General features: G+C 39.0%; 1 protein-coding gene across 1 annotated transcript in view; it reads right to left on the bottom strand.

Moving 5' to 3' along the window:
* SLC6A3 (solute carrier family 6 member 3) overlaps positions 1-27,583 on the bottom strand; it is an 881,868-nt gene that overhangs the window by 555,013 nt on the left and 299,272 nt on the right. The window contains exon 6 of the mRNA XM_044065141.1: positions 17,545-17,679. Coding sequence (XP_043921076.1) covers positions 17,545-17,679 — 135 coding nt within the window. The remainder of the gene's footprint in view (positions 1-17,544; positions 17,680-27,583) is intronic.

Raw genomic sequence — 27,583 nt, 5'->3', positions numbered from 1 at the left:
TTAGTGTCATAGAAAAAAATGGGGCTTTAGTTTGCCTAACCTTGAAACTCTCCATTCCCTTTATATAGAAGCATTATTTAAGCCTCATACATTGCTTTAAGCATTTCACCCATTTCTAACATCTCATTAAATATGCTCATAAGGGCTTCTCTTATCTGTGCCTCCATAAGTTTATAAAAATCAGTAGGGTATCCATATGGCCTCCCTCACCTTTCCCCTTTTCACATACCCAATAACTTATAAGTTCCCTATTTCAGTTTTTCAACCTAATCTTTCTCTACCAACCTTCCTCAGCACTACCTCTTATATTTCTTGAAATTAACATATTGGCTTCCTCTTTGTATATATTACTGTCTATAAACCTCATGGAAGACATCTTTAACTTCTGCACTTCTGTGAACTATCCTTCTCTCTGATCTCAATGCAGTAACTTGTACTTTCTTCCTTTGATCCTTCACCTTCCAAACGATTAATTTAATTTCACCCACCCTTGCCCATATCACTGTAACACCAGTTCTGGAAAGTGTTGCTTCCATTTATGACTCCCCTTCGTCTTTTGTTTGAGCACTAAGCATCTTGATATCCTCCACCTAAACATACCCTACCATCTTAATCCATTCCTGTCACTTCTTCAATCTATTTTCTAGCTCTTATACTTCCTTCACTACATTTCTGTGTCTTCTCCATCAACCTGCCTTTCAAGTGGTCTTCACCACCATCCCATCACTTTATTGCGGTTCATCAGTTTCATCTTCACAATCTCCCCAGGTTCCACCTAGCTATATTCAACACTTGCTCCTTCCATTCTATTGTATTTCCCCATCACTTCAATGAAGGTAGGCCCAAAAGGTCCTTAGTAGGAAGAAAACTCCACCTGACCAAGATACATTATAGACATTGCTGGCCTCTGATCAATGATTATTCTATCACTACTCCACTCCTGTGGGTCTAACAACCCATTCTACTTTATATCACTCTGTCTATCATTAGACTTAATCTGCCCAGACATAAGAAACATTAACAAATCATTTTTCCAGCTTCTCAGTTATCCACACCAGTGATTCATTTGCCGTTTGTAGCTTCCATGTTCATTCTTTTGATTCAAAATCTCTCCCTTCCCATCACTTTAAATGTCACCTTTGTTACTAACTCCAGAAAATGTCAAATATCATACTTAATTCCTTACTTAGTTCTAAATACAGTCCATTTTACCTCCCTACTGCCTAACTTTGCTCTGCCTATACTGTGTAATCAACCTATCCCACTCTTCATATACCACCATATGTTTTGATCTCGGCACATATTAATAGATAGAAACCCATCGCCTGCTAAAAAAACTTTATAGCATAAAATTTACTATTCACTATCTTCCCCCATAAAGGCTACTAATAAAATTAAAAATAAGATTCAACTTTCAACTTCATTTCTCCTTTCATATGGACCTGTAGCCCAATCTTGTTTATTAACTTAGTAACACAACTTACAGATCTTAATGCACACCTGTCTCTCTCTTCTCAACCAGTGATCCCCATTACTGACTTCTGATAGAAATATTTCTTCCCTTACATTATACATTGTGCCCTTTTCATTCCATTTCCCTCCATCTTCCTACAGTTCTAATTCAATAAAGCCTATTGTTTAGTCACTTTACCCCTCCCCCCAGCCTGCTCTAAAACTAAATTTATTTTCCCAGATATATAATTATTACTTACCAAATCAAACCTCTCAGTATCCCCACAGTACTAATATGTAGCCATTTCCCTAACATACCAAAATAAAGGGTCTATATTATATCATTGAACACTTAAAAAAGCGAACCCTGATTGATCGACCTAATTTAAGTGAAAGCTTACAATCTCGAACTGTCAGATCAGCGATTTTTTTCCCAGGGAAAAAAATTGCTGATCCAAAACACATACACACAACACAAGCACACCAAACAAACAGAAATCCACACAGATACACCTAAAATCTGATACCTAACCCTACACTACACTATGCACACACCACTAACTACCCACTTACCTTAACCCAAACCCTAACCCTAAGGTCCGTCACTATCGCACACTCACCTCACTCGCTCCCTAACCCTAACTCACTTAAATCCGCTCTAACCCTCATGTCCACTCAATCGCACACACACCTAACCCAAGCCCTAACCCTAACTCACCTAAATCACCTTATCACTCACATCTACACAATCGCACACTTACCTGAATCTGACCGGTAACTTTCCACCATAACACTGAAAATACCGAAGCAACAGAAACGGACAACCAAATTCTTTCCCTAGGAAAAAATTTGAGTTTCTGCTGCTTCGATAATTTGCAGTTTCGCGAAAATAAATTAGATCAATCAGCGTTCGCTTTTTTAAGCGTTTGAGGATATAATATAGACCCAAAATAAAGTACCCCACTTATGTAAAACATAGAGATACATTGTTTCCTGTTCTCCTCTTAAAACTTGTCACAATGAGCATCTCCTCCTCTTTGGTCATGTGACTGTGCAAACTAATCAATTTCATTTTATAAAGCTATTCCAAATTTCAAAAACTGTTATCTAAATATTTCTCTCTCACAGTTAAAACTTATGAACGTATATGTACATAACAAAACAAAAAAAAACATTTTCGAGTTTTATACTAAATAACTATTCCACAAATTTTATATATATATAGATATATATATATATATATATATATATATATATATATATATATATATATATATAATTTCCCCAAGATATTCTAACTTGTTTTTTTGCAAATTGAACCCCTCCCTTGAAATGAACAGTTGAATTTATTCACATTTGAATTTGCTTGTTAAAACTCTTCATGCAGAAAATATACAAAATAAAGCAAAGTTCAGCCAGCATGTATGAATGTTCAGTAGCCTGCTGAAATAACATAAACTGCATTCCTCTTCTGTAACATCTCTGCAATAATATTGTCCTAATGTTGTCAAAATGACCATATTTGCAGACTTTCCCTTTCTGTTTCTGTCTGGAAGAAGATCTAGTCCATAAGCAAATTAGCATCATCCTTATATTTCACTTCATCTCAAAATACAATAAAATACTACTCTCAAAGGGAATAGATTCCCTTCCTTTGTCTGCTGAATTGCCTCAACCAGATTCCAAAGAAAATGTCCATTATTTTCAGTCAAACTCTCTTCTTATACATTCATAGGTTCATAGGTGTTTAGTAGGGCTAACAACCACAAGGGCCTTTGTAAGCCTAGCCATGCATCCCAAATCTCTGAAAAGTTCTGGTAGCCTTGATAAGTGTAAGCATGGGCCTGGGAGATGAACCATTTACAAGCTGCCTGTGTCCATTATAGACATAGGTGCCAAGCCCTGGATCAATTTCCTGTTCCCCATCTAACTGTCCAAGTTACATTTGAATTGGATTAGGGAGGAACTCTGCTTCACATGGATTGACAGCCTGTTCCAGAGAAGGGGTAGTCTTTGGAATACATACCAGTCTAGGCCAGTAGGTCCTATTTATATCACAGGCGAGGTTTAAGTCTTTAGAATAGGTAATTCTGGTGCTATTTGTTTTGCAGATATGTAGGAGGTCCATCAGGGTGGAGTCTGGCAATGCCTTGTATGCCAGGCATAGATCTTCCCTCAACAGCCTGTTAGAGACAGAATAAAGAGACAGAGCCTTAAGGTGGCCTGCATAGGATATGTTACTTACGCCTTGTATTCTTTTAGTGAGAAACTTCCATGGTCATTCCAATTGATGGATATGCTTGGTTAGATACATGCCAAAGGGGGCATTGTACTCCACTGTAGGTTTGATGAATGCCTAATACAATGGAACAATGACTTTCTTGGACCTAGATGCCATACCTTTATTTATAAGTTGCACAACATACAATAATTCTGTCACTACTGTAGATTACTGTCTATATGTATCCCCAAGTCCCTGACTACTAGGTCAGCTCTTAGGGGTATGTTGTCAATGTGACAGCAATCAGAGAGTGGATGACTTCCCAAAGGATTCTTGGAATTTAGTTTTAGTCCATGGCTCTGACACCAGTTACGTGTCTGTCAGCCCTTCTTAGAGAACATTTGTGTCAGTGCGGGATTCTATGACTCTTCCTAATTTGCAATCATCTGTAAATTCAGTTAGCTAGAGGCCATTGAGATTGGTCTTAACTTCAGAGAAGTAAATGTCAAAAATGAATGGTCCCAGGACCAATCCATGAGGGACTCTGCTTGTGACTGGTCTCTTTGAAGAGGAGCACTCCCCAATTCTAATTTCTTGGATCCTGTCTCTGAGCCAGCTGACTATCCACTGGGTGACATAAGGGTTTCTACTTAACCTCTTGAGTTTTTCAACAATGCACAAGTGGGGTATCATGCCAAATTTCTTGGCCAGGTCAAGGAAGGCAGTGCAAACCATTTTGCTGTCATCCATTGCTTTGGTGACCTTCTCAAAGAAGTCCATCAGGCTGAGTAGGCATGGCTTGCCCTTGGTGAAACCAAACTGCGTTGGGTCCACTGTCTGGAGGTTTGTTATGTCATTATTGATAATTTCCATGATAATTCTTTCCATGGCATTTCATATGAGACTAAATAGCTATTAAACTCTTCTTGAGCTACTCCTCAATTCAATCTTTTTCTCCAGCCTTCTATGCCCATCAACAGTTTGTCCTCCTCCACAATATTTGTTTCTCCCTTTAATAAAGCAGGGAAAAGATACAAGCACAAAAGAAAAAAAATGTCCTGTAACAGGTCATCTAGCAAGCTTGACTGAGTACCATATCTAGCCTTATATACTTTCCAGTAAATTAAGTTCTACTCCATAAAATGTATATCACACTTTAGTTCCTTCTTGGCTCATTTGTTCATAGGCCTATTTCCTCTGTCATATCTTTGTTTTGAAGTTCAACTGCTCTCCTCTCTGCTCCAGAATCATTTCTTCCCTTCTTCCTTCCATTCCTTTCCCAACTTCATCAACAGAGTAATTGCAGATATGAAGATCTGCAAAAGTTTTAATCATCTGTCTACTGTTGGATCTGTCTCCGTCTCTCTCTCTCACTCTCTCTCTCTCTCTGACCTTTCACATAATCGATTCTGTTCAATGGAGTAGGGGTTTCTGCTCCATGAACACCATTGCATCCTGTTATTTCCTGTAGAGCAGAGCATGTGTATGTACCTTTAAGAAGCATTTCCAAGTAAGTACACGCATATAAATAGTGAGTACATGCAGGCAGCAGTGCCATTTTAAGAGAACAGTCAGAGTGTTAGCATGTATGAGTGTGATAGTCAATCTGTTTATAAGTTTATTTAAGTTTAAGTTACAAAGCCTCATTCATAATGTGTTTGTGTGTAATAAAGCTGCTTGAATTGAACCCACAACTGTTCATCTGTTTTATCCTGAATGGAAGTGAAACACTTCCTTACTCACTTCTTACATTTCAGTTTTAGGTTCAAAGGTTCATAGGTGTGTACTAGGCTAATGGCCCTGGAGCCTATATAAGCCTAGCCCAAGAAGATTCCCTGGCATCATGCCACCCAAAGTTAGTTCCCAGTGCCCCTGTCAAGCAAGGCCATTGAAGTGATCCCCAGGGTGAACTTCCTATTGCCCATCCACTCATCAAGATTTCTCTTAAAGAGTGCGAGTGAAGTGCTCTGCTTGCATGAATGGGAAGCTTGTTCCAGAGTATGGAAAGTCTCTGGGTTAGGAACATGTCCCTCCAGCATGTTCTGTTTATTGTGTTAATGAGGTTTAGGTCCCTGGAGCGTGTGGAATAGAGGGATTGGGATTTCTTTAGGTGTAGCATATCTAGCAGCTCTGAGTCAGACATGGTTTTGTAGGTCTAGCAGAGATCGCCTCTAAGTAGGTGATAAGAGAGAGAGTATAGCTGGAGTTTTTTGAGTCTGTCCATATAGGGCATGTGTCTAAGGCCTAAGATCCTCTTAGTGAGGTATTTTTGTGGTCTTTCCAGTTGTTGTGGGTGTCTAGTGAGGTACATACCAAATGAGGCATTGTATTTGGGTCTATATTAGATCATCGATGTGTTAATATTTCGAATGGTCTAATATCGACCTGAAAACAGCGAACTCTGAAAATAGCAAAGCTGCAGATAACCAAATTTTTTCCTAGGGAAAGAATTTGGTTGTCCGTTTCTGTGGCTTCACTATTTTCAGCACTGTGGTGGAATGTTACTGGTTGGGTTCAGGTAAGTGTGCGATTGTGTGGACGTTAGGGTTAGGGCAGGGTATGTGAGTTAGGGTTAGGGCGCGGGTGTGGTGAGTGTACGATAGTGATAGACTTTAGGGTTAGGGTGGGGTATGTGAGTTAGGGTTAGGGCGTGGATGAGGTGAGTGTGTGATAGTGACAGACTTTAGGGTTAGGGCAGGGTATGTGAGTTAGGGTAAGGGTGCGGGTGAGGTGAGTGTGCGATAGTGATAGACTTTAGGGTTAGGGCTGGGTATGTGAGTTAAGGTTAGGGCGCAGGTGAGGTGAGTGTACGATAGTGACGGACCTTAGGGTTAGGGTTTGATTTAAGGATAGTGGATAGATAGTACTGTATGCACAGTTAAGTGTAGGGTTAGATGTAGGATTTTAAGTGTATGTGTGTGGATTGCTGTTTTTTTGGTGTGCTTGTGTTGTGTGTGTGTGTTTCTCGGAACAGTGAATTTTTTCCCAGGGAAAAAATTCACTGTTCTGAGCTTTTGATGTTTTTAGATTTCGTGGTTAGAAGTTCAAGGTTGTTGTATTCAATGATCTGTTTCGTTGAATTGATATAGACCCATTGCATTCTATAATAGGTCTAATGAGGGACGAGTAGAAAGGAATTATGACCTTTTTCTTCCTGGATGAGAAACCTTTTGTAATGAGATGTGCCACATAGAAGGACTTTCTGACTACAGTGGCAATGTGATTATCAAAGGAGAGGTTGTTGTCAACCTGTGTCCCCAGGTCTCTTATCACACCTTCAGTGTTGAGTGGGCTACCGCATATGTGGTAGTTCATGGGCACCGAATTTTTCCCAGAGGGAATGACAATGCACTTTTTGACATTGAGCTTAAAGCCATGGTTCTGGCTTCAGTCACTGGTGTCAGTGAGGCCTTATTGTAGAATGCCTACATCAGTTGGAGAATCAATAATGGCTCCCAGTTTGCAATCATCTGTGAACTTGGTCAGCCAGAGTCCCTTTGTGTTGGCTGGAACTTCAGAGAAGTAGATGCCAAACAGGAGCGGACCTAGGACTGATCCCTGTGGGACACCACTTGTAACTGGACGGTAGTCAGATTTGGAGTCCGCTACTTTCACATTATGGGTTCTATCAGTGAGCCAGTTAGCAACCCATCTTATGACATAAGGGTTTATGCCTAGTTTAGTGAGTCTAGCTATGATTCCTGTGTGAGGGATGGTGTCAAAGGCCTTGGTAAGATCTAGGTAGGCTGTGTGAACTACCTATCCACAGTTCTGGTGACAGACTCGAAGAAGTCTATCAGGTTGAGCAGGCATGATATGCCTTTCACAAACTCAGACTGCATGGGTTCCAGAGTTTGGAGATTCCCTATGTCCTTATTTATAAGGTCCAAGATGATGCGCTCCATAGCCTTACATATTAGACTTTGTAGTCGCTCTCCCCTTTGTGCAGTGGGATGATTGTAGCAGTGCACTATTCGGTAGGAACAAAGCCTGAAATGAGGCTGTGATTGAACAGGGTACTCAGTTGTGGTGCCAGTTCACTTTGTAATTCATGTAGAACATAGCCAGGGATATTATCATGTCCCATGGAAGCTGTATTCGTGGCTTTGGACAGTGTGGTTTTTACCTGTGTAGCTGTGATAATAGGGACTTGGCATTCCTCAGGTATTGTGATAAGCCCTTTAGGGGGTGAAAGGGGGGTAAAGTTCGCACTGAACCTGTCGGCCAATATGTTGGGAATATCAGTTGGTTCTGTATATGTATTGCCATTGTGCTGTAACTCAGAGCAGATCTGAGTATTGCCATGTAGATTCTTGACATAACTATAGAATGCCTTGTGGTTGTCTTTAGACTCTGCAGCAATTTTGTTTTCGTAGCTAGCTTTAGATAGAGGATTTGATGATGGATCTCAGTTTTTTACTGAGGCTAACAAGGGAGCTTTTCCAGTCTTGGGAATTCACCCTTTTCTGCAACAGTTTTTTCCATCTGTTGTAGAGTTTGTTTATGGTGGGGGACCACCAGATTGGCTTCCTTTTTTTGGAGGAGAGTGTCTTGGTTTCTGTTTAGAATGGCCCATTCCATGCCTTTGTGTATGTGCTCATATAGAGCATTGGTGTATGATTCAGCAGTCATGCACCTATTTTCCATTTGCATGGGTATTGTGAATTAACCACCTCTGTTTTTAGAAGCCCAAAATTGGCTTTGGAGAAGTTTTTTTACTGTGGTTTCCTTTAGGGGGTGATGGTGGGATGTGGATATCCATGATGATTAGCCTGCAGTCAGATCTGACCAGGGAGGGGTTGATTACTGGTGTAGAGCAATGGTCACCCATGTTAGCAATGATGAGGTCAAGGATGTTTCTGCCCCTGGTAGGGTTAAGAATGAGTTTGTCTAGGGCATTGAAATTAATGAATTCCAGAAAACATTGAGCAAGTGTGTTGGTACATTAGTAATTTTCCCAGTTAATGGAGAGGTAGTTAAAGTCTCCCAGTATAAGGGTATTGGGCTGCACCTTAATATTTTCCAGTGTGTTTAGGAATGTGGAGTGGGAGTCTTAGGACATGGTGGGGGATCTATAGCAGGCTACAACCTGGATTTTACCCAGTGTTAGTTGTACCTGAAGTATCTCTGAAGCATTATGTTGGGCTACTAGTCTGAAGGTATGCATATCCTTTATGAATATGGAGACAACACTGCCTTTAGTGCTTTGGTACAGATTTAGGGGCCAAAAGGCGTGGTATGAATTATAGCCTGATAGTGCCGGGGTGCTCTCTGGAGCCTTGAACCAGGTCTCGGTCAATGCACAGATGTCGATGTTCTCCATTTTAAGGAGTGCTTCGAGAGAGTGCATTTTGAGATAACCAGCTTGACTATATTTTGGCCCTCTCCTCCACTTTGCCCTGTGCCCATATCACAGACCCCCCCCCCCATTGGTCAGTGGTTCATATCCTAATCCTTGAACTGACTGGCTTACTTCACTCCTTTCCTTTCGATATCTTTGAGCATTAGAGCTTACTGTCCTCATCCACAACTTACTTGATCTTCAAATCAAATGTATACCCAGTATGTTTCTGTTTTCCACACTACCTGTAAAGTTACCAAGTAAAATAATCATAAAGCAGTCCTTTCCCTCCTCCAGTTTCACACCTGGAGTCATCTATTGTCACTCTGCATATGCATTCAGGGAATAATCTTCCAATATTTTCACACTCTCTCTACTACCGTTACAAAACCCTTCCACAAAGCTTCTTGCTATACCAGCCACTCCTTCCACTGATAACTGCAATTTAACAATAAAATGTCTGGGTTTTCCACTATTAGTTGTTTACTCAACTGTGTGGGCTCTGTGTACTTATAAATCCAGATACAGCACCTCAGCCAATGTTTCTCTTAGCTTTTGCTCAATGAAGTAAATGTCGCCTTGTTCCTTTATCACCTCCTTCAGCCCAACTACTCAAACATTTTCTTGGCAGTTCTTATTTTTGAAATGTTCACATTTAGTGACCAAAATTTTGAACCCCATTATATTACTTTCCACTGTTTCAGATTTTTGTTTTCAAGCTGTCCCAGTCTACTATTTGTCACCATCAGCAGTCCCTGTGACTGCTCTGCTTCTTGATGTATATCTGTCAACTCTGCTGTCACAGTGCCGCTCCAGTGGTGTAGAGAGATACAGCTCTAACTACAATCCAGGCAACCTGGGTTCAGTTAGAGTTATGGGTGACTGATGGAGTGGCAGGAGGGATGTGTGCAGCCATCTCTGGGTGGGTGAGTGGTCTCGTGGGCATCTCCAGTTGTGACTCCTAGTGGATGCTGGGGATGCCACTAGGTAGGTGTGCCAAAAGAGAAGCTGGAAGCAGTAGTTGAGCTGATGCTGCTGAGCAGGGTGATATGTTGCATGCCTCCTGCATGTCTACACCTCAGGCATACCACTAGGACCACATAGGGGATAGTTATGACATAAGCAAAAAGACCCCCCCCCAAATACAGAAGTTCCACAAACAACACAGACATCTTCCCAAGCATTTCAGCCACCAAACCACACTTTACTCATCTGTAGTGCTTCACCTGATCACTACTTTTGCCCAACAATCCATTACTAATGATAACAGCTCGCATGTTATGTAGCCATCGTCCCCACTGGCTTTACATTACCCCATTTTTTCTCTTTTAAAGTGTAAATGAGGCTCAGGTACTGTGAAAGGCTATGTAGGTAGAATGTTTGGTAATGCACACATGGTGGTGATGCTTGATGGCAAGCATATAGTAGTGGTAAACACACACGTGTACACACACCCATTCACGCAAGGGAAAGTGAAATCATAAATGTTTCCATTCTGCAACTGCCGTCTTGTGTGTCTGCTATTTGTGAACTTATTAACATACAATATTTAATGCTAACCACTGCAGCTTCATAATACCTAAAAACATGGAAATAATTATGTAGCTCTTACTAGAAAGACAATTCAATTTTCTTTTAGATATCTTTCCAATAAATTAGAGTTCATACAAATTTGGAATGTTTTACACATGATGTTTGTACAGCACCAATATCTTAGAGTCATTTTTTGTGGAATTTAACCCCTGCTACCTGTTGATCATAACCTGTCTTGGTCAATCACCCCATTTGTTCCCGACCAAGTGAGAGCCGACCAATACGGCTATCATCCAGGCAACCATCAAGAGTGGCTCACAGTTTGTTTTTCCATTTTTTTTCTCCCCAGCCCTACCTAAGCACACATGCAAGGAGGGGACTGTGGAGAATATCACTCAATCATGTAAAATATGGTTCTAGGTGATTCGATCATGTTGACTAATGTCTCCAAAATGGGCATGGGTAGTTAGGTGATAAGTGGGTTGAGGACCCAGCCTACTCCAACCTATGCCAGGGACCCATGCAAGAATATCACTCAATTATGTAAAATATGGCTCTAGGTGATTCGATCATGTTGACTAATGTCTCCAAAACGGGCATGGGTAGTTACCAGTGATAAGTGGGTTGAGGACCCGGCCTACTCCAACCTACACCAGGGACCCATGCAAGAATATCAGTCAATCATGTAAAACATGGTTCTAGGTGATTCGATCATGTTGACTAATGTCTCCAAAATGGCCATGGGTACGTGCCGGTGATAAGTGGGTTGATGACATGGTCTACTCCAACCTACGCCAGGGACCCATGTTACCATGCTAATGGTGGGAGGGGTGTACAGTATATGCCCCTATTGGACAGCATATACACACCATAAAGCCCATCAGCCTTCAGTCAATAAGCTACTGGTAAGCTGGTGTCCAGTTGTCCAGCCTGGGTTACCAAGAATAGCTCTGCTGAGTGAAAGCTGGACGTAAAACTAATCAACCTGTCAAACATAAACTAAGAATTGCTACACTGTAGATTCGCTGACAGGATGGAGCTTGGAAGTGGATGACATGATGGTACGGAGGAGGCTGGACATCTTATTTATCCAAGAGACAAGATGGAAGGGCAATTTAGCAAGAGAAGGGCAGGCTACAAATGGTGTATGAATTGTGGTGAGAGAGAGAGAGACTTCAGAAAGCAGTGAGGAATGTCATCAGAATTAGCGACAGACTCATGGCAATCAGACTCCAGTCTAATGATAAGACATTATTTATAATCTCAGCCGATGCCCTGCAGCAGGGTTGTGACAGTGAAAACAAGATTACATTCAGAGTACAGTTTACGGCCTACTAGATAAAGTAGGACAACAGGAAATGGGGTTGATAATGGGGGACCTGAATGCACATATTGGGACATACAGAACAGGATATGAGGACTGCCTGGGTCCACATGGGTAGGGTAACAGGAATAAAGAAGCAGAGGCTATTCTACAGTCCTGTCTGGCTTGATAGTAGCCAACGCATGGTTTAGAAAGAGAGACCATCACAGGATCACATACAAGAGCGGCCAGCATGGAATTTGGGAAGACTTTCTGTCTGGCTTGATAGTAGCCAACACATGGTTTAGAAAGAGAGACCATCACAGGATCACATACAAGAGCGGCCAGCATGGAATTTGGGAAGACTTTCCTAGTAAGGAAAGGGCACAGGGATAGACTCTGTGATTGCAAAGTCATTCCCAGTGAAATAGTCAACCCACAGCATAAACCACTTGTGGCACATTCAGCTGCAAGCAGTGGTCAGAAAAGGCTCTAAGGTCAACAGAGACCAGGCTGAAAATCTGGAAGTTGACTGGAGAGAAAGTACAGCAGTTCAAGGAATTACTCAGGCTATATTTGAGGTGCACATAGAAAGCGTAGATTTGCACATGTATAAGTGCAAGTCACAGGAACTGCTGACGCTGCACACATACACACACTGATTTCAAACATTAAACAAAAGTGCAAATCCTTCCTTCTTGCATCCCAGCAGTGTTGGCTGTCTGGCCCTAGTCAGTGTCGTAAAATATAAGAGTTAAAGCTGAAAAATTGTACCATCCAGATATCTAGAATCAAGGAAATAAATATATGTATCTTGCTATGCTACTACCACTTGTTTTTGTTAGACACGTTTCCAATAACTTAAATAAGAGCCTGTCCACATTTCTAATGTCAAATTCATAAACTGTCCACAGCACGTTATTCTCTCAGAGAATCCTTTTGATATAGCAGGGTTTCCCATCAGAGTACAGCTCCACTAACATCTGCTTCTGTGTAAATGCATAATGAACGTTAATTCTGACAGTTTAAGCACAGACTGCACTGCTGACTTCCATAGTTATCTCCATAAAAGTATTGCAGTGTGTGGATTCTGTGCCCAATATGATTCATGTTAAGAAAGAAAATGTCTTTATCCTGAAACAACTTATATAAATATAAACCACTAAACACAATCAAAAATAGAAAGTGCCAAAATCACTGAACAAATGCATAAAAAAGAGGGTAATATGTGAACAATCATAAATGTCATGAGCAAAAATCATAAATCTATCATCCTTTTCTGGAGGCTGCAATCTCCTGCACCTTCCACTTACACCCATTATTGATATACACTAATGGGTTCCACAGATACGGAACAGTCAGCAACCCCATGAACTATGTTACTTATTAATAGCTCAGTTTATTTTCAGTGTAAGAGACTGGCCCACACTATAGTATAGAAGCACTTCAGAAAACAGTAATTTTTATCAGTTTTTTTCAGTCAAAGCATCAATCGAAACTGGCTTTCATACACACACACACGCGCGCGCGTGCGCGCACACACATACACACACACACACACACACACACACACACACACACACACACACACACACACACACACACACACACACACACACACACTGTCTCTCTCACACACACACATACACACACACACACACACACACACACACGCACACAAAAACACATATACATAGTGCATAAAACAATCATTTCAATAATTCAATCAGCGTCTGTTTTGAATATGCTAAGTATCTTCCATATTAATTTCAAGATGTCCGCATTATATTTCTGCAATTCAGAATGTCATAGCATATCAAGCATATCTCTGTCTCACCTTAGAAGCAAAAGGGCTAAAGCCAATCCTGCTCCTTGCTATCAAAAAACAGAAGGAAGCTCATAGTCCAGACGGACAAATCATGGCTGGAGTGGACAAGAAACAAAATAAAACAATCCCAAATCTACCTACAAAAATTTGCATAATCAGGCTAAAAAAATTTCATCAGAAATAAGAAAAAATTCTACTCTGAAAAACAAATCACTGATAATAATTCCATATCTGTCTGGAGGATCATAAACAAGCTATTAAACCCTGGGCAGGCCACTCAGCCAACGATTAATACACAAAATTCCAATGACAGCATAGCAGACCAGATCAATACCTTCTTTATCCAATGTGTACTATCCTTAACCAGCAATTCTCTCAGTTCCACCACAAATCAACTATGACTACTCCATGTGTCTTCAAACCTGTATCTAGAACTGTCATAAAAATTCTAAAACAACTAAAACCCACAGTATTGTAGCCAGATAGCATACCTAAAAATACCTAAAAATGGCAGCCAAAACTATCACCTACCCTATCACTGTTTTGATCAATTGCTCCATACTAGAAAACAAAGTTCCAATAGTCTGGAAAATATCTTATGTTATAGCTCTCCACAAAGGTGGACCCTCTACTGACCTGTCTAACGTTCGGCCAATAGCCATATTATCTCCATTATCTAAAATACAAGAAAAATACATAATCAGCATGCATTTGGCAGTTGGTGCATAGGGTAAGGTTACAAATTGTAGTTTTTGTGATTCAGCGTTGAACTGGCTCAGCCCTAATGTGCCTACTGTATGATTTTGAGCAAGCCACTTAACCAGGCATTGCTCCCAGGTCACTCCTGAAAAGGGACTGTGTATCCAGTTGGAATACCTGGTTAAAATAGGGTTATTATTATTATTATTACCACACAGCTATTAAAATACCTACTAGACAATAAACTCCTCTCCATCACCTATAGTGGATTCTGTGCACATCATAGCATAGCAACTGCATTACTTTACTTTGTGAACACTGTTAATGCATAAAGAAATGAGGGAAAGTTGGTCTTTGCCTTACTTCTAGATCATTTAAAAGCTTTTGATATACTACCTCATCAGAAACTCCTGCACAAGCTAGACACCACAGAGCTCACCCTTTCATCACTCGTCTGGTTGCACAACTATCTCCTTAATGTGGCACAAGCAGTCAAGTGGCAAAATTACTTCTCCAGTTGTCTACCTGCCTCTATCAGGGTCATTCTGGGTTCTATACAACATAGTGCAGTATGCTAACAACCACCCTAATCTGTTCGGCAAAAACCCTCCCTTACCTCCAAGTTGTCCCTCAGCAGTCAGTTATCTTTACTGAAAATTGATTAAGCAATGCACAACTTCTCCTAAACCCTAAAAAGGAAAATTATTACTATTTGCACCAAAACAATTACTGGCCCAGAAGCCCACATTTACCATTACCACCACCAATAACAGTCATTAAACTAGTATGCCATCATTGATGACCAAATGAAATGTGATCTTCATATATCACAGGTAATCAAAAAAAAAAAAAAATCATCAGAAACTAGGTTCACTGTACCAATCTATAGCTTTTCTTACTGATGTTCCAAAAACACGTATCCTCAACTCTTCTGCTGCCATCTCTTCTGTAAGCTGCCCCAATCCTAACAAAAATCCAGTCCTTACAACTAAACAAGCTCCAGCAATGGTACAACAAAACAGTAAAATGTGCAACCAGCCACCACTATAGAACACAGCGATGCCCTAGCCCTTAAATAACTAAATTGCTTAGAATTACCACACCAGCTACCTCTAAGATTACTTACTATGGTGCACAAAGTAACTTATGAACTTGGAAATCTGTCCTACAAAATGTCATAAAACTCTACACCCCAGACTGAACTCTAAAGTGTCAGGACATATTGTTACTAATCATAAACAAATCACATAATATTACTGGTATAGGCCTGCAATACAGCCAAAGGATTTACAGCTGTACTTTCAACCATTAAACTAATAAAACATGTCAGTTTTTCAAATCTCAATTTAAGTACCATTTAACAAATAAAAGGCTTTACTCCTGCATAACTCTGGGCTAAGCCTACTACGGCTACTCTTATTTTTACACATTCTGCCACTCTTTCTTGCTGTATTTCTCTCTTACTGCCTCCTTAACACCAAACAAATTTCACTCTATCTATCATAATAATTAAAATTTTCTTTCATGCATTGAAACATTTTTTCATCTTGAACACAGCAAATAAGTAACAAAATATCAATAACCATCACAGCTCTCAACTCCTGCTGGTTTTGCAAAACGTCTTTATTTTGTATCATATTTTTTCTGTCTGTTAAATTTCTGAGGATTACAGTCAGTCAAAAGTGCCAGACATTAGAGTTGTGTGCTTCTTAGTCTTCAGAAAAGGTATGCTGATGCGAAATTTGTTCTATTAAATTTCTAAGTAAGTTAGAGTAATATTTAGAAAGTAGATAATACACCAAGGGATTATCACAAAAAAAGCACCAGTCCAACAAAATATCAGCCAGGAACCACTTACAGACAAAAGTTTAGTAACAAATTTCTAAGACAAATAAGTGCTTTTGCAAACAAAGCTTCATCCGATCTTATCTGATTACTAACTCACATTTAATTTATATGATATTTTAAGATCACATGACATCTGACATTAGCAGAATAAACAAACAACTATTTATTTAATGGACTTTTCTTTAAAACAAGTTTCAGTTATTTAACATTAATTGAAGTCTTTTCATTGCTAATTACTTCACATAAAATTGTATACAATTATACCACATTAACATTATTCAGATGTGCTGGTTTAACTATGGGCATGTAAAAATATTCTCATTTCCTTTTTAGTTGCATCCTGTTTCTTGTATATTCCTTTTTGACTCTGTATTTTTCTATAACTATTAGATAAAACATTAAATTTATATGCATTCCACTGTAGGGTACACGATTATACATGTGCAAATTTTAGAGATAATGTAGAGGTTGTCAGCATACTATTTCAGTACTGTTATATCCCAGCAATACACACACACACACACACACACACACACACACACACACACACACACACACACACACACACACAAACACCAAACATGCATGTGGGAATACAGACACATATATACACACACGCACGCACGCACACACGCACGCACACACATGCACACACGCGCACACACACACACACACACACACACACACACACACACATGCATACACACAAACCCACACAGCAAACATGCATGCGGGAATACACACACACACACATATATACATACACACATACACACACACACACACACACACACACACACGCACACACACACACTTATTCTGATGTAGCAGTGATACGGACCTTCTCTAAAAAGGAAAGGTTAATAAGGTAGGAATAATGCAGTTCACTATGCCTCTTTGATAGTTTCATACCTTGGCTATACAGTGAACTAAATCTAATAATATTATCTTGGTTGACACATAATGCTGTTGCAGCAATGCAACAAAACACGGTGCTAAACCAAAACAGAGATTTTTGTAATGAAAGGGCAAATTTCTATGCGACTTTTTACAGGAAAACTAAACACGCAGCTGTACTGTTTTATGAGAAAAAGCCTTTTATGTTTGTCACATTAGTGCAATAATATGTGCTGTTGCACAGTTGTTTATGATCAGAATTCTACCACTATATACAAAACTACAGCATGCCTAGTGGACCAAAGAACAGTATAAGAATTCTGCAAAATTTATAAACAATATCTGCAAATGGTGTAAAGAAAATAAGTTTCTATTCTATTATCCATTTCCTGTTTGATGTAACTTCTGTGAAAATAACTTACCGATGCTTCACAAAGCCGTAAGAAATCAACACTCAAGTAAGCTTTAATACCATTCATGGCTCCAGGTAGAGTAACGCCACGAAGAAGCAAGACAGTTAGGACCAGATATGGCATAGTGGCTGTAATCCAGACAACCTGAAACATAAACATATATCAATTATATATTAGGCAATACATATATATATATATATATATATATATATATATATATATATATATATATATATATATATATATATATATATATATATATATATATAGACACACACACACACACACATTTATGCATTAACTGCTATTCATTGCATTTCACATTCACAAACTTTAAAATAGTTAATATGTATGTCAAAGTCTCTTCTATGGAAATTGCATGTCAAAAGTCTGTCCTTAAAGATACGTTTTGTAAAAAATTTTTCTCTTGGAGCTTTTCTCCCTGGACCTCCACTGAAAATGGCTTGTAATCCAGTTGGGCTCTCCCAATCAACATATGTAAATTAAATAAATAAATAAACTTACACATACACATGCATACACATAAAATACTTTACAATAGTAAAACATATGCTTTTTATTTTAACCATTTTTCAAAACAAATAAGGAAAAAAATAATAAAAACACTGCATGCCTATATATTGAATATTGATTTGTAAATAACTGTATGCAGGAATTCTTAATAAGTATTACTCAACTGCAAATAGATCTCCTGTTTTACTTTAATATTATAAACACAAACACGTGTCTCTGTGTGTGTGTGTGTGTTTGTATATATGTATATACATATAGGTTCATAGGTTAGTACTAGGCTAACTGCCCTTGTGAGCCATTTTAAGCCTAGCCAATCATCCTTTGTGAGACTCAAACCCTGCACCTTGTGTTTGTAAGGCAAACATCTTAACCATTAGGCCACCCTCCCAGGCCTAATGTAAATAGTATACAGATAATAATATATATATATACAACATTTTCTGTATCTCACTCAAAGAACACTCATAAACAAACAAAAAAAATAAATAATAATAAAGATGGATCTATTTCATCAGAAAAAATAACTTTGTTAATGAATAAGCACTTTTATCCTCAAGAAAGAGCTTGTTCCAACCAAATTTATATCCAACAGTTCTATTAAATAATATTTTCCAGGCCACATAATAAAAACACAAGGGCTGTCAGTGTGTCCTGGTAATCAGTGATTATGCAGCAAAATTTCTTGAGGTAGTGCCCATATGAAGAGTAAATGCTTTGCCCATAAAAAAGAACCACTACTGCTTTTTTCTTGTTTTCTAAAGTAGGAATTCCCCAAGACATTCTTGCTAACCAAGGTACCCCATTCATTTCCAGGATAATGTAGGAACTTTTAACAGTTTTTTTTTTTAAGGAAAACAGCTAAGGACCTCTGTATACCACCTTCAAACAGCTGGATCAGTGATATACTTTAATAAAATAATAAAACTTTAAAGTCTATGTTATGAAATGGTATAGAAATGAATAGAAAAAATTGTGAACCACTGTTTCTGTACTTTACTGTAAGGGAAGAACCTGAAGCATCGACTGGATTCAAGTAATTTGAACTGCTATTTAGCAGACATCCCTGAAGCTAACTAGATATAGCAAACGATATATGGGAAGGGGAACCCCATTTAAATGTGTGATAGAACATTTTATAGACCTACAGGACAAGTTAAGATCTCTAGTGTCTATAGTGAAAGAACACATGTAGAGAGCCAAGGAGACATAACAGAAACTACGTAACAAAAAATGCTTAATTCAAAACATTTATGCCAGGGGTAAGGTACTTGTGTCAATACCCACTGCTGAAAGCAAATTCCCTACAAAGTTACGAGGTCCTTTTGAATTGTAGAAAAAAGTGAGGTAAATTATAGGGTAAGATAACTTGGTAAAAGGAAAATGAAAAGCAGAACAGCTATACCACATGAAACCTTGGGAAAATAAAGTTACTCCCACCATCGTATGTCATGAAGTCAGACTACATGAGAGAATAACAATGTCTTATAAATAAGGAGGAAAGTAATTTGCATTTAGAATTAAACACATATTTTCAGAGATGCTTGACAGAATCAGTTTAACCTCTATGAAATACAAAAGATGTCTGGTAAGGAGGTACATTAGAAACTGTAGCACATATCAGAATCTCAGATGAATTCCTAAATGAGCGGAATGGGTCCTGTTGTACTGACTCTGAACATTGGCGGGACTATAAGGTTTTGCAGCAACTTCCAAAAATTAAATAATATTATCTAAATTTGATTAATATATCATGCCCTGACTCAATTAACTGATTGAAAAAAATTGGGAATGGTAGGCTTCTGTCTACTTTATACCTAAAAAAGGCTGTATTCAAATTCCTTGAGCCCTAGAAGCTAAGGAAAATGACATTTCCACACCAGCTAGACTTCCCTATTACAGTGTTCTACTTTTCAGTCTCATGGAGTATCAGCAACATTCCAGAGGACGAAATTCTTATTCCCAATACCTGAAAAGCAGCGGCCAACCTGGATAATGTAGTAATATTTTCTGAAGGTTGGGAAAGCCACCTCTTTTAGATTGCCTTTGTCATTTTGGGATGACTACTAACCCAACAAGATGGCATGTTATAAGACTATTATTTGGACTATGTAATACGTCGGGGTATAATGAAAGCACAGGTTGAAAAAAACTGAAGCAGAACAAGACTGGTGGACATCAACCAAAAAAACAGGTTGACTATTTTTTAAGCTATTACCACACATTTATTCCTAATTTTACTACCATTGCTTGCCCTTTAGCTTACTTGACCAAAGGTAATGCTCCCTTGAAGGTTAAGTGAAGAGTTGAAGTGAACAAACTTTCAGTCAAATAAAATATAAACTGTGTTCAGAACCAATACTAGCTACTAGCAGCTTCAGATTTTTCTAAGCAATTCTGACACAATTACATATCTCTAAGGTGGGTAAAGGCATAGTTTAATCCCAGGCTGTAAATGGGGATAAGTATCCCAGCTGCTGTTCAAGTAGAAAATTCAGCAATGTTGACAGACATTATTTAACTACAGGGATGGACTGCCTTGTCAAAAAATGGGCCTTCACCACTGTAGTGAAAAGTAAATTAGGGCCACTAAAATGCATGTATATGTTTTAATACATACATACTGTCATATGTTGTTTTAATACTAATTAGGGTTACCACCTGTTCCACTTTTCACAAGACATTCCCTAATTTGACAATTATGCCCTGTAGGAAAATAAAAATTAAAAATTGCAAATGTCCTGAGATCTTAGGACAAAAATGTTTCCTAAGTTTCAGCTAATAATTGCATAAAATACTTAGTTTGTGTTTGAAACTCCTTAATATTACATGAAACAAAATGCAAATGAGATTCTACAAGAATGGGCTTTTACTTTGGAAAAAAGTCAAATCCAGTCCTTTGCTCTAGTTGTAGACATGGCTTCTCCTGCAAAATCACACATTTCCATAAAACAGTCTCACTTTGGACATTGTAAAGGATGACAACCCTAATATTATTGCATGGTGGTCCTCTTTCATGAATCTGTCTGTACCGTCATGCAGGGTGAATTCTGAGCAGTAGTACACTGGGTGTGACATGCCAATGTTAACTTTGTTTATGCTTAGCTGCCATATTGTTTGTAATATTGTTACCTGTTTATCAAAACTAATGCTGAATCTTGTCATTTTTGAGATGATTCTCAATTGAAACAGTATGTATTTTGCAGTGACTTCTAATGTGGTGTCAGAATTTGGAATTTCTCAATGTTAAAAAATGAAAAAAATTCCTTTATACGTTCCTAAACTGTGTCACACTATCTGAGTGATCAGAAATCCTCAGAGTTGAAAACCTTTACAAGAAAAAAACAAACAAAAAAAAACATTGTTTTACCTTGTAAAGTTCTCAGTCATTTATTGTTATTGTATTCATTCTGTCATGAGAATCTGGATAAAGACTTATGTGAGTTTCAAGGCAAGAACTATCCTGCTAATGTTGACTGCTATTCTCATGACATATTAGTAATTAATGTATGCACTACAGCTAGCCAATAAATAATAATCAGATTCAAAACTGTGTTCTCAAAGTGTGGTCCACCCATAGCATTAGATACAGATAATGGCACACAGTTTATATTCATTGAATTCCAACATTTTTGGCTGATTACTGTTTCACTCAAATTATGACGAGTCCTCACTGTCCACAATCAAATAATAATTGCAAGAGAGCAGTTGCAAACTGATCCACATAAAGCTCTAAGGGCATACTGAGCTACTCCAGACAGTACCACCAGAGTAAGGCCTTCCGAGCTAATGCGTGAAAGACAAATGCCAGCTGACGTGTCAATGTTAAAGGCAAAATCTAAGGCAAAAGTTATTCTGCACCATACTGTTAACTATAAAAAACAAAAAGCTAAAGCTTTGTATTAGTTATTTTACAACTGATGTCATTCTCCCTGAAAACTATCTGTTCTACAACCTGGTCAAGTTGTCAGCTTTAAGTTAGCCCTCAAGTGTTACCCAGAAAACCCTTGTTCAGCTAGCAGCATGTGCATGGGAGGAGCCACTGATCAGGTGATGTCATCTCACCCGTCCTGTGGGAGGGAGTAGCAGCATTAAGAGCCTTCTGTAAGCTGGTATACTGCTTGGCTGGAGGCTACAAATGCATGGAAGCATGCATGCACCAACCAATTCACCAATTACAGTGCTTGCAAGGTTGCAGGGGGGAAGGTTGGGGGTTAGGAACACTTTATGGCAGGAATATAACACTGCATGAGCCATCCAGATCATGCTAAGAACTTTAATGAATCCCCAGAATATCATCATTGTTAAACAAAACAGAGACACCTGAACATCACACTTTACCTAAATTCCAAACAATTTGCTGTACCCATAACAAATCAGACTGTTCTCCTTTACTTTTTGCTAGAAAATGATTAACTAATAAGCAAATTAAATTCTCACTGAATATCTCATACCTCTGAAAAACATGCAATATCTTAATATAAAGTAAAACGAAACAATGGACTAGTAACAAATGAAGCAGAAGGCAACAGTCCACACCACAAGTACCAAAAAGTAGTTTTAATTGATTGCTTTTGTCTTAAAATGCAAGACATTTTCAGAACAAATTTGCGGAAGTCTTGCATTTTGAGATTAAAGCGCTCAATTAAAATTACTTTTTGGTACTTGTGGTGTGGACTGTTGCCTTCTGCTTCATACAATATCATAATATCATTAATGATACCATTCACATTCACACTTGCAATATGAATGTTATCCTTCTTTCTTTTTATCCTTTACATTTTTGAATTGCATCTTGCTTTCATGATGTCATGCCCTTTTGGCTGTCAGATTTTTACCTCTTAACTTTCTGCCAAGTATTCTCTTTTCCTTCTTCACTTTTCTCTGTTTTTGAAGCACTTAGTTTTTCTTCATTAAATTCACCCTCTTCAATATTCTCTATATTTAGTTCTGTTTTATCATCTACTTCTTGCTCTCCTTCTGTCAGTTACTCTTCAGAATTAATTTCCTCATTCACAGTAACAAGCTAATTGTTCCTATATAACCTTTCTCAGTAGTACTCTGTAGTATATTATATTCACTTCTTCTCTAGTTCCCATATAGTCCATCCGGAAGTTACCATTTTATGACATTTATAACATTCTGCAACACAACATTTGGAAGTGTGTCATTTCTCCCCACATTGCCCACAACTTTGCATAGGACACTCTATTAATAAGTTTTTATCAGACCCACAGTGAAAAGACATTGTAGGCTATTTCCAATAATGAACACTGCCTTTACTTTCCCCCACATTTACTGTACTTGGAATATCCATAATAATTCCATTTTACATTTTAACATGGCCAGATATTCATAATTTTAATGTACATAACTGTATGAAAAAATTCTCTCAATACTTCAGGCAAAACTTTTTTTTTCTAAATGGAATAGTAATATTTTAAGTTGCATATTATGAGAATAAAATAAGAAAATGGTTCAAGGAAAGGACTTATCCATGTCTTCAACATAACTAGAAAAATTCTCAAAAATAATGTCACAGAAAGTTTATTTTCAAAAATAATCAAAACTTGACTATCTAGTGCTTTAAAACAAAGTTATATAATAACATCACCCCAGATGTTACAACTGTCCAAAAAATGTCAGTTTTAGATTTAATTCTTATTGATAGTTTAGTTTTCGTTTTTTTCCCTTTCTTCAGTATTCCCTTTACCGATAATAACTGCTGACACATAAGTCCACTTTATTAATGAGGAAGCACTCAGCCCTGCAAAGAATGAAGTCTCTTTATCTTCTTTTGATGAACCAGATTGAGTACCATTCTTATTCGCAAGGAATTCTCGTTCAATTATAACCGTCATATCTTCCCGCAATACGGCAAATTAATCCACGCAAATGGTCATCCAATAATCCACCTGGTTGCAGTACCATAACTCTGATATCAGGATTATCACCACAGATCTCTTTCTCCATAACTTCATGCACCTTTTCCGCTTCTGTTAACTGCTTCGAAGACACAAGTACTGAATTGTTATCCCATATGTAGTAGCTGTGGGCTGCTCTCCTTCTCAGCCATCTTCCAGTACAACACAAATTGGAAACAGAAAAGAGCAGGGTAAGTTTCCTGGTGCCTGGGACAAATTTCCCCTAGTCAATATGAGTACCACTTTGGGTCTCCCCTGAAAAAAAGCCTTTGGCCTAGTGGGATGAATGGTGATAAGAAAAGGTAAATAAAAATAAATAAACTAAAATAAATAAATTGCGCCTTAAAGGCACTTGGTAAAAAAAAGTGTTTCAGCACAGAAGATGAGGATTGGGGGGAGACACTGGACACTGGGGCTATTCTTCTTTTCATGCCTTCAAGGCCCTTAAAAAAAAAAAGATGTGGGTCAGAAGAACACTAGACATCAGCGATAAGTCTTTGTAGCAGGCCTTAAAGAAGATTCAAACCCCATACCCTCACACCTCACAAAGAGGATATTACTAATCTGCACCACTAGTGCATAACAGGGATACCAGAAATTATTATGTAAGGTGTAAAGTAAATAGGGGATATGAGTTTACAAATTTGCACCCAAGACAGAAAGCAGCTGCATTACTCCACTATGCTAATTAATAATTTAGAGTGGCTAATGCTCTTTTTAACAGAATAATAAGTTCTAATGTTTGGCATGCTCCAATGCTTGCAACAGTCTGTAAGTTGCAAGGGAATGGGTATGTATAAAAAGCGGCAGCAGGATCAGGGACAGGCAGTTGAGAAGGATAGGTTATGTCTGTATGGGGGTACGGTTCAGTACACATCTGATAGAAACACTAGATGACACCAGGCAGAATATTTAAACTACTACTTGGACTCATGAAGTTTGAAGGAGATTGGAGACAGTAAATTGGTGACTGGGGAAAGTGTAGTTAGGCAGCATAGGATGGTGGTTTGTAGGATGACATTGGTAATCAAGAAGAGGAGGACGAGTGTGAGGGCAGCACCAAGGATCAAATGGTAGAAATTGGAAAAGGGTAATTGTGAGGTGGAGTTCAGGGAAGAGTTAAGACAGGCACTGAGTGGCAATGAAGAGTTACCAAATAGCTAGATAACTACAGCAGAGCTAGTAAGGGAGATGGCTAGAAAGGTGCTTGGTTTGACATCTGGACAGAGGAAGGATGACAAGGAGACATGGTGGTGGAATTAGGAAGTACAGGAGAGTATACAGAGAAAGAGGCTGGCAAAGAAGAAGTGGGATTGTCAGGGAGATGAAGAAAGTAGACAGGAATATAAGGAGATGAGGTGCATGGCAAAGAGATAGGTGGCGAAGGCTAAGGATAAGGCGTATGAAGAGTTGTATGAAAGGTTAGACACTAAGGTGGGAGAAAAGGAAGTGTACCAATTGGCTAGACAGAGGGACCGGGCTATGAAAGATGTGCAGCAGATAAAGATGATAAAGGATAATGAGGGAAACATACTTACAAGTGAGGAGAGTGTGTTGAGCAGATGGAAAGAGTACTTTGAGGGGCTGATGAATGAAGAGAATGAGAGGGAGAGAAGGTTGGATGATGTGGGGATAGTGAATCATGAAGTGCAATGGATTAGCAAGGAGGAAGTAAGGATAGCTATGAAGAGGATGAAGAATGGAAAGGCTGTTGGCCCAGATGACATACCTGTGGAAGCATGGAGATGTTTAGGTGAAAGGGCAGTGAAGTTTTCAACCAGATTGTTTAATTTAATTTTGGAAAGAGAGAGGATGCCTGAGGAATGAAGAAAAAGTGTTTTGGTACAGATTTTTAAGAATAAGGGTCATGTGCAGAGATGTAGTAACTACAGAGGGATTCAATTAATTAGTCACAGCATGAAGTTATGGGAAAGAGTGGTGGAAGCTAGGTTAAGTAGGGACGTGATGATTAGTGATCAGCAGTATGCTTTTATGCCGGGAAAGAGCACCACAGATGCAATGTTTGCACTGAGAGTGTTGATGGAGAAGGACAGCGAAGGTCAGAAGGAGTTGCATTGTGTTTTTGTAGACTTAGAGAAAGCATATGACAGAGTGCCTAGGGACGAGTTGTGGTATTGTATGAGGAAGTCGGGAGTGTCAGAGAAGTATGTAAGAGTGGTACAGGATATGTATGAGGGTAGTGTGACAGCGGTCAGGTCTGCGGATGGAGTGACGGATGCATTTAAGGTGGAGGTGGGATTACATCAAGAATCAGCTCTGAGCCCTTTCTTATTTGCAATGGTGATGGACAGGTTGACAGACAAGATCAGACAGGAGTCGCCGTGGACTATGATGTTTGCAGATGATATTGTGATCTGTAGTGAGAGTAGGGAATGGGTGGAGGAGACCCTGGAGAGATGGAGATATGCTCTAGAGAGAAGAGGAATGAAGGGCCGCAGGACTAAGACAGAATATATGTGTGTGAATGAGAGGGAGGATAGAGGAATGGTGAGGGTGCAAGGAGTAGAGGTGGCGAAGGTGGATGAGTTTAAATACTTGGGGTCAATAGTTCAGAGTAAGGGCAAGTGTGGAAGAGAGGAGAAGAAGAGAGTACAGGCAGGATGGAGTGGGTGGGGAACAGTGTCAGGAGTGATTTGTGACAGACGAGTACCAGTAAGAGTGAAAGGGAAGGTCTGCAAGAGGGTAGTGAGACCAGATATGTTATATGGGTTGGAGACAGTGGCATTGACAAAAAGGCAGGAGTTAGAGCTGGATGTGACAGAGTTAAAGATGTTAAGATTTGCACTGGGTGTGACGAGGGTGGACAGGATTAGGAATAAGTATATTAGAGGGTCAGCTCAGGTTGGAAGTTTTGGAGACAAAGCCAGAGAGGCAAGATTACGTTGGTTTGGACTTGTACTGAAGAGGGATGCTGAGTATATTGGTAAAAAGATGCTAGGGATGAAGCTACCAGGTAACAGGAAAAGAGGAGGGCCTAAGATAAGGTTTATGGATGTGGTGAGAGAGGACATGCAGGTGGTTGGTGTGACAGAGCAGGATGGAGAGGACAGGAAGAAATGGAAACAGATGATCCGCTGTGGCAGCCCCTAAAGGGAACAGAAGATGATGATGATGATTGGGACTCATGAAAAAGTTTCTAGAGCAACAGGTCTAGCATCACTGTGTACTGTACGCACACTGAGAAGAATGAAAGTTGCATGTCTGGCATTATTAACTGACTGTAAGAATCTGTAATTTATAAAGTCAGGGATTAAACATACCAAGGGACATCGGGGATGTGCTGTCAGCTCAGGGACAAGTAAAAGGTATGGGCTGTGTATATGTGTGTTTCAATTTGTGCGTGGGACAATGAATGGGAGTGCCTGTGCCAACATGATGGCAGTGTTAACTACTTCAGGAAAGTTGCAACTGGCACTCTTGGTAGTTTAAAGTGATTCAGAGACATGCAAATTAGCCAATAATTAGGTATTTTTGTCATTGCAGCTAACATATCTATGAATTGTAAATCATTAAATTATACCAGCTTTTACTGCCACAGCTAGTCAGTGGTAGCTGGTGGTTTCAAATCAAAG

This window comes from Protopterus annectens, chromosome 3.part0 (genome assembly GCF_019279795.1).
Source record: "Protopterus annectens isolate FY-2018-M chromosome 3.part0, PAN1.0, whole genome shotgun sequence".
Classification (NCBI taxonomy): Eukaryota; Metazoa; Chordata; order Ceratodontiformes; family Protopteridae; genus Protopterus; species Protopterus annectens.
This window is presented reverse-complemented; position numbering and strand designations above follow the sequence as displayed.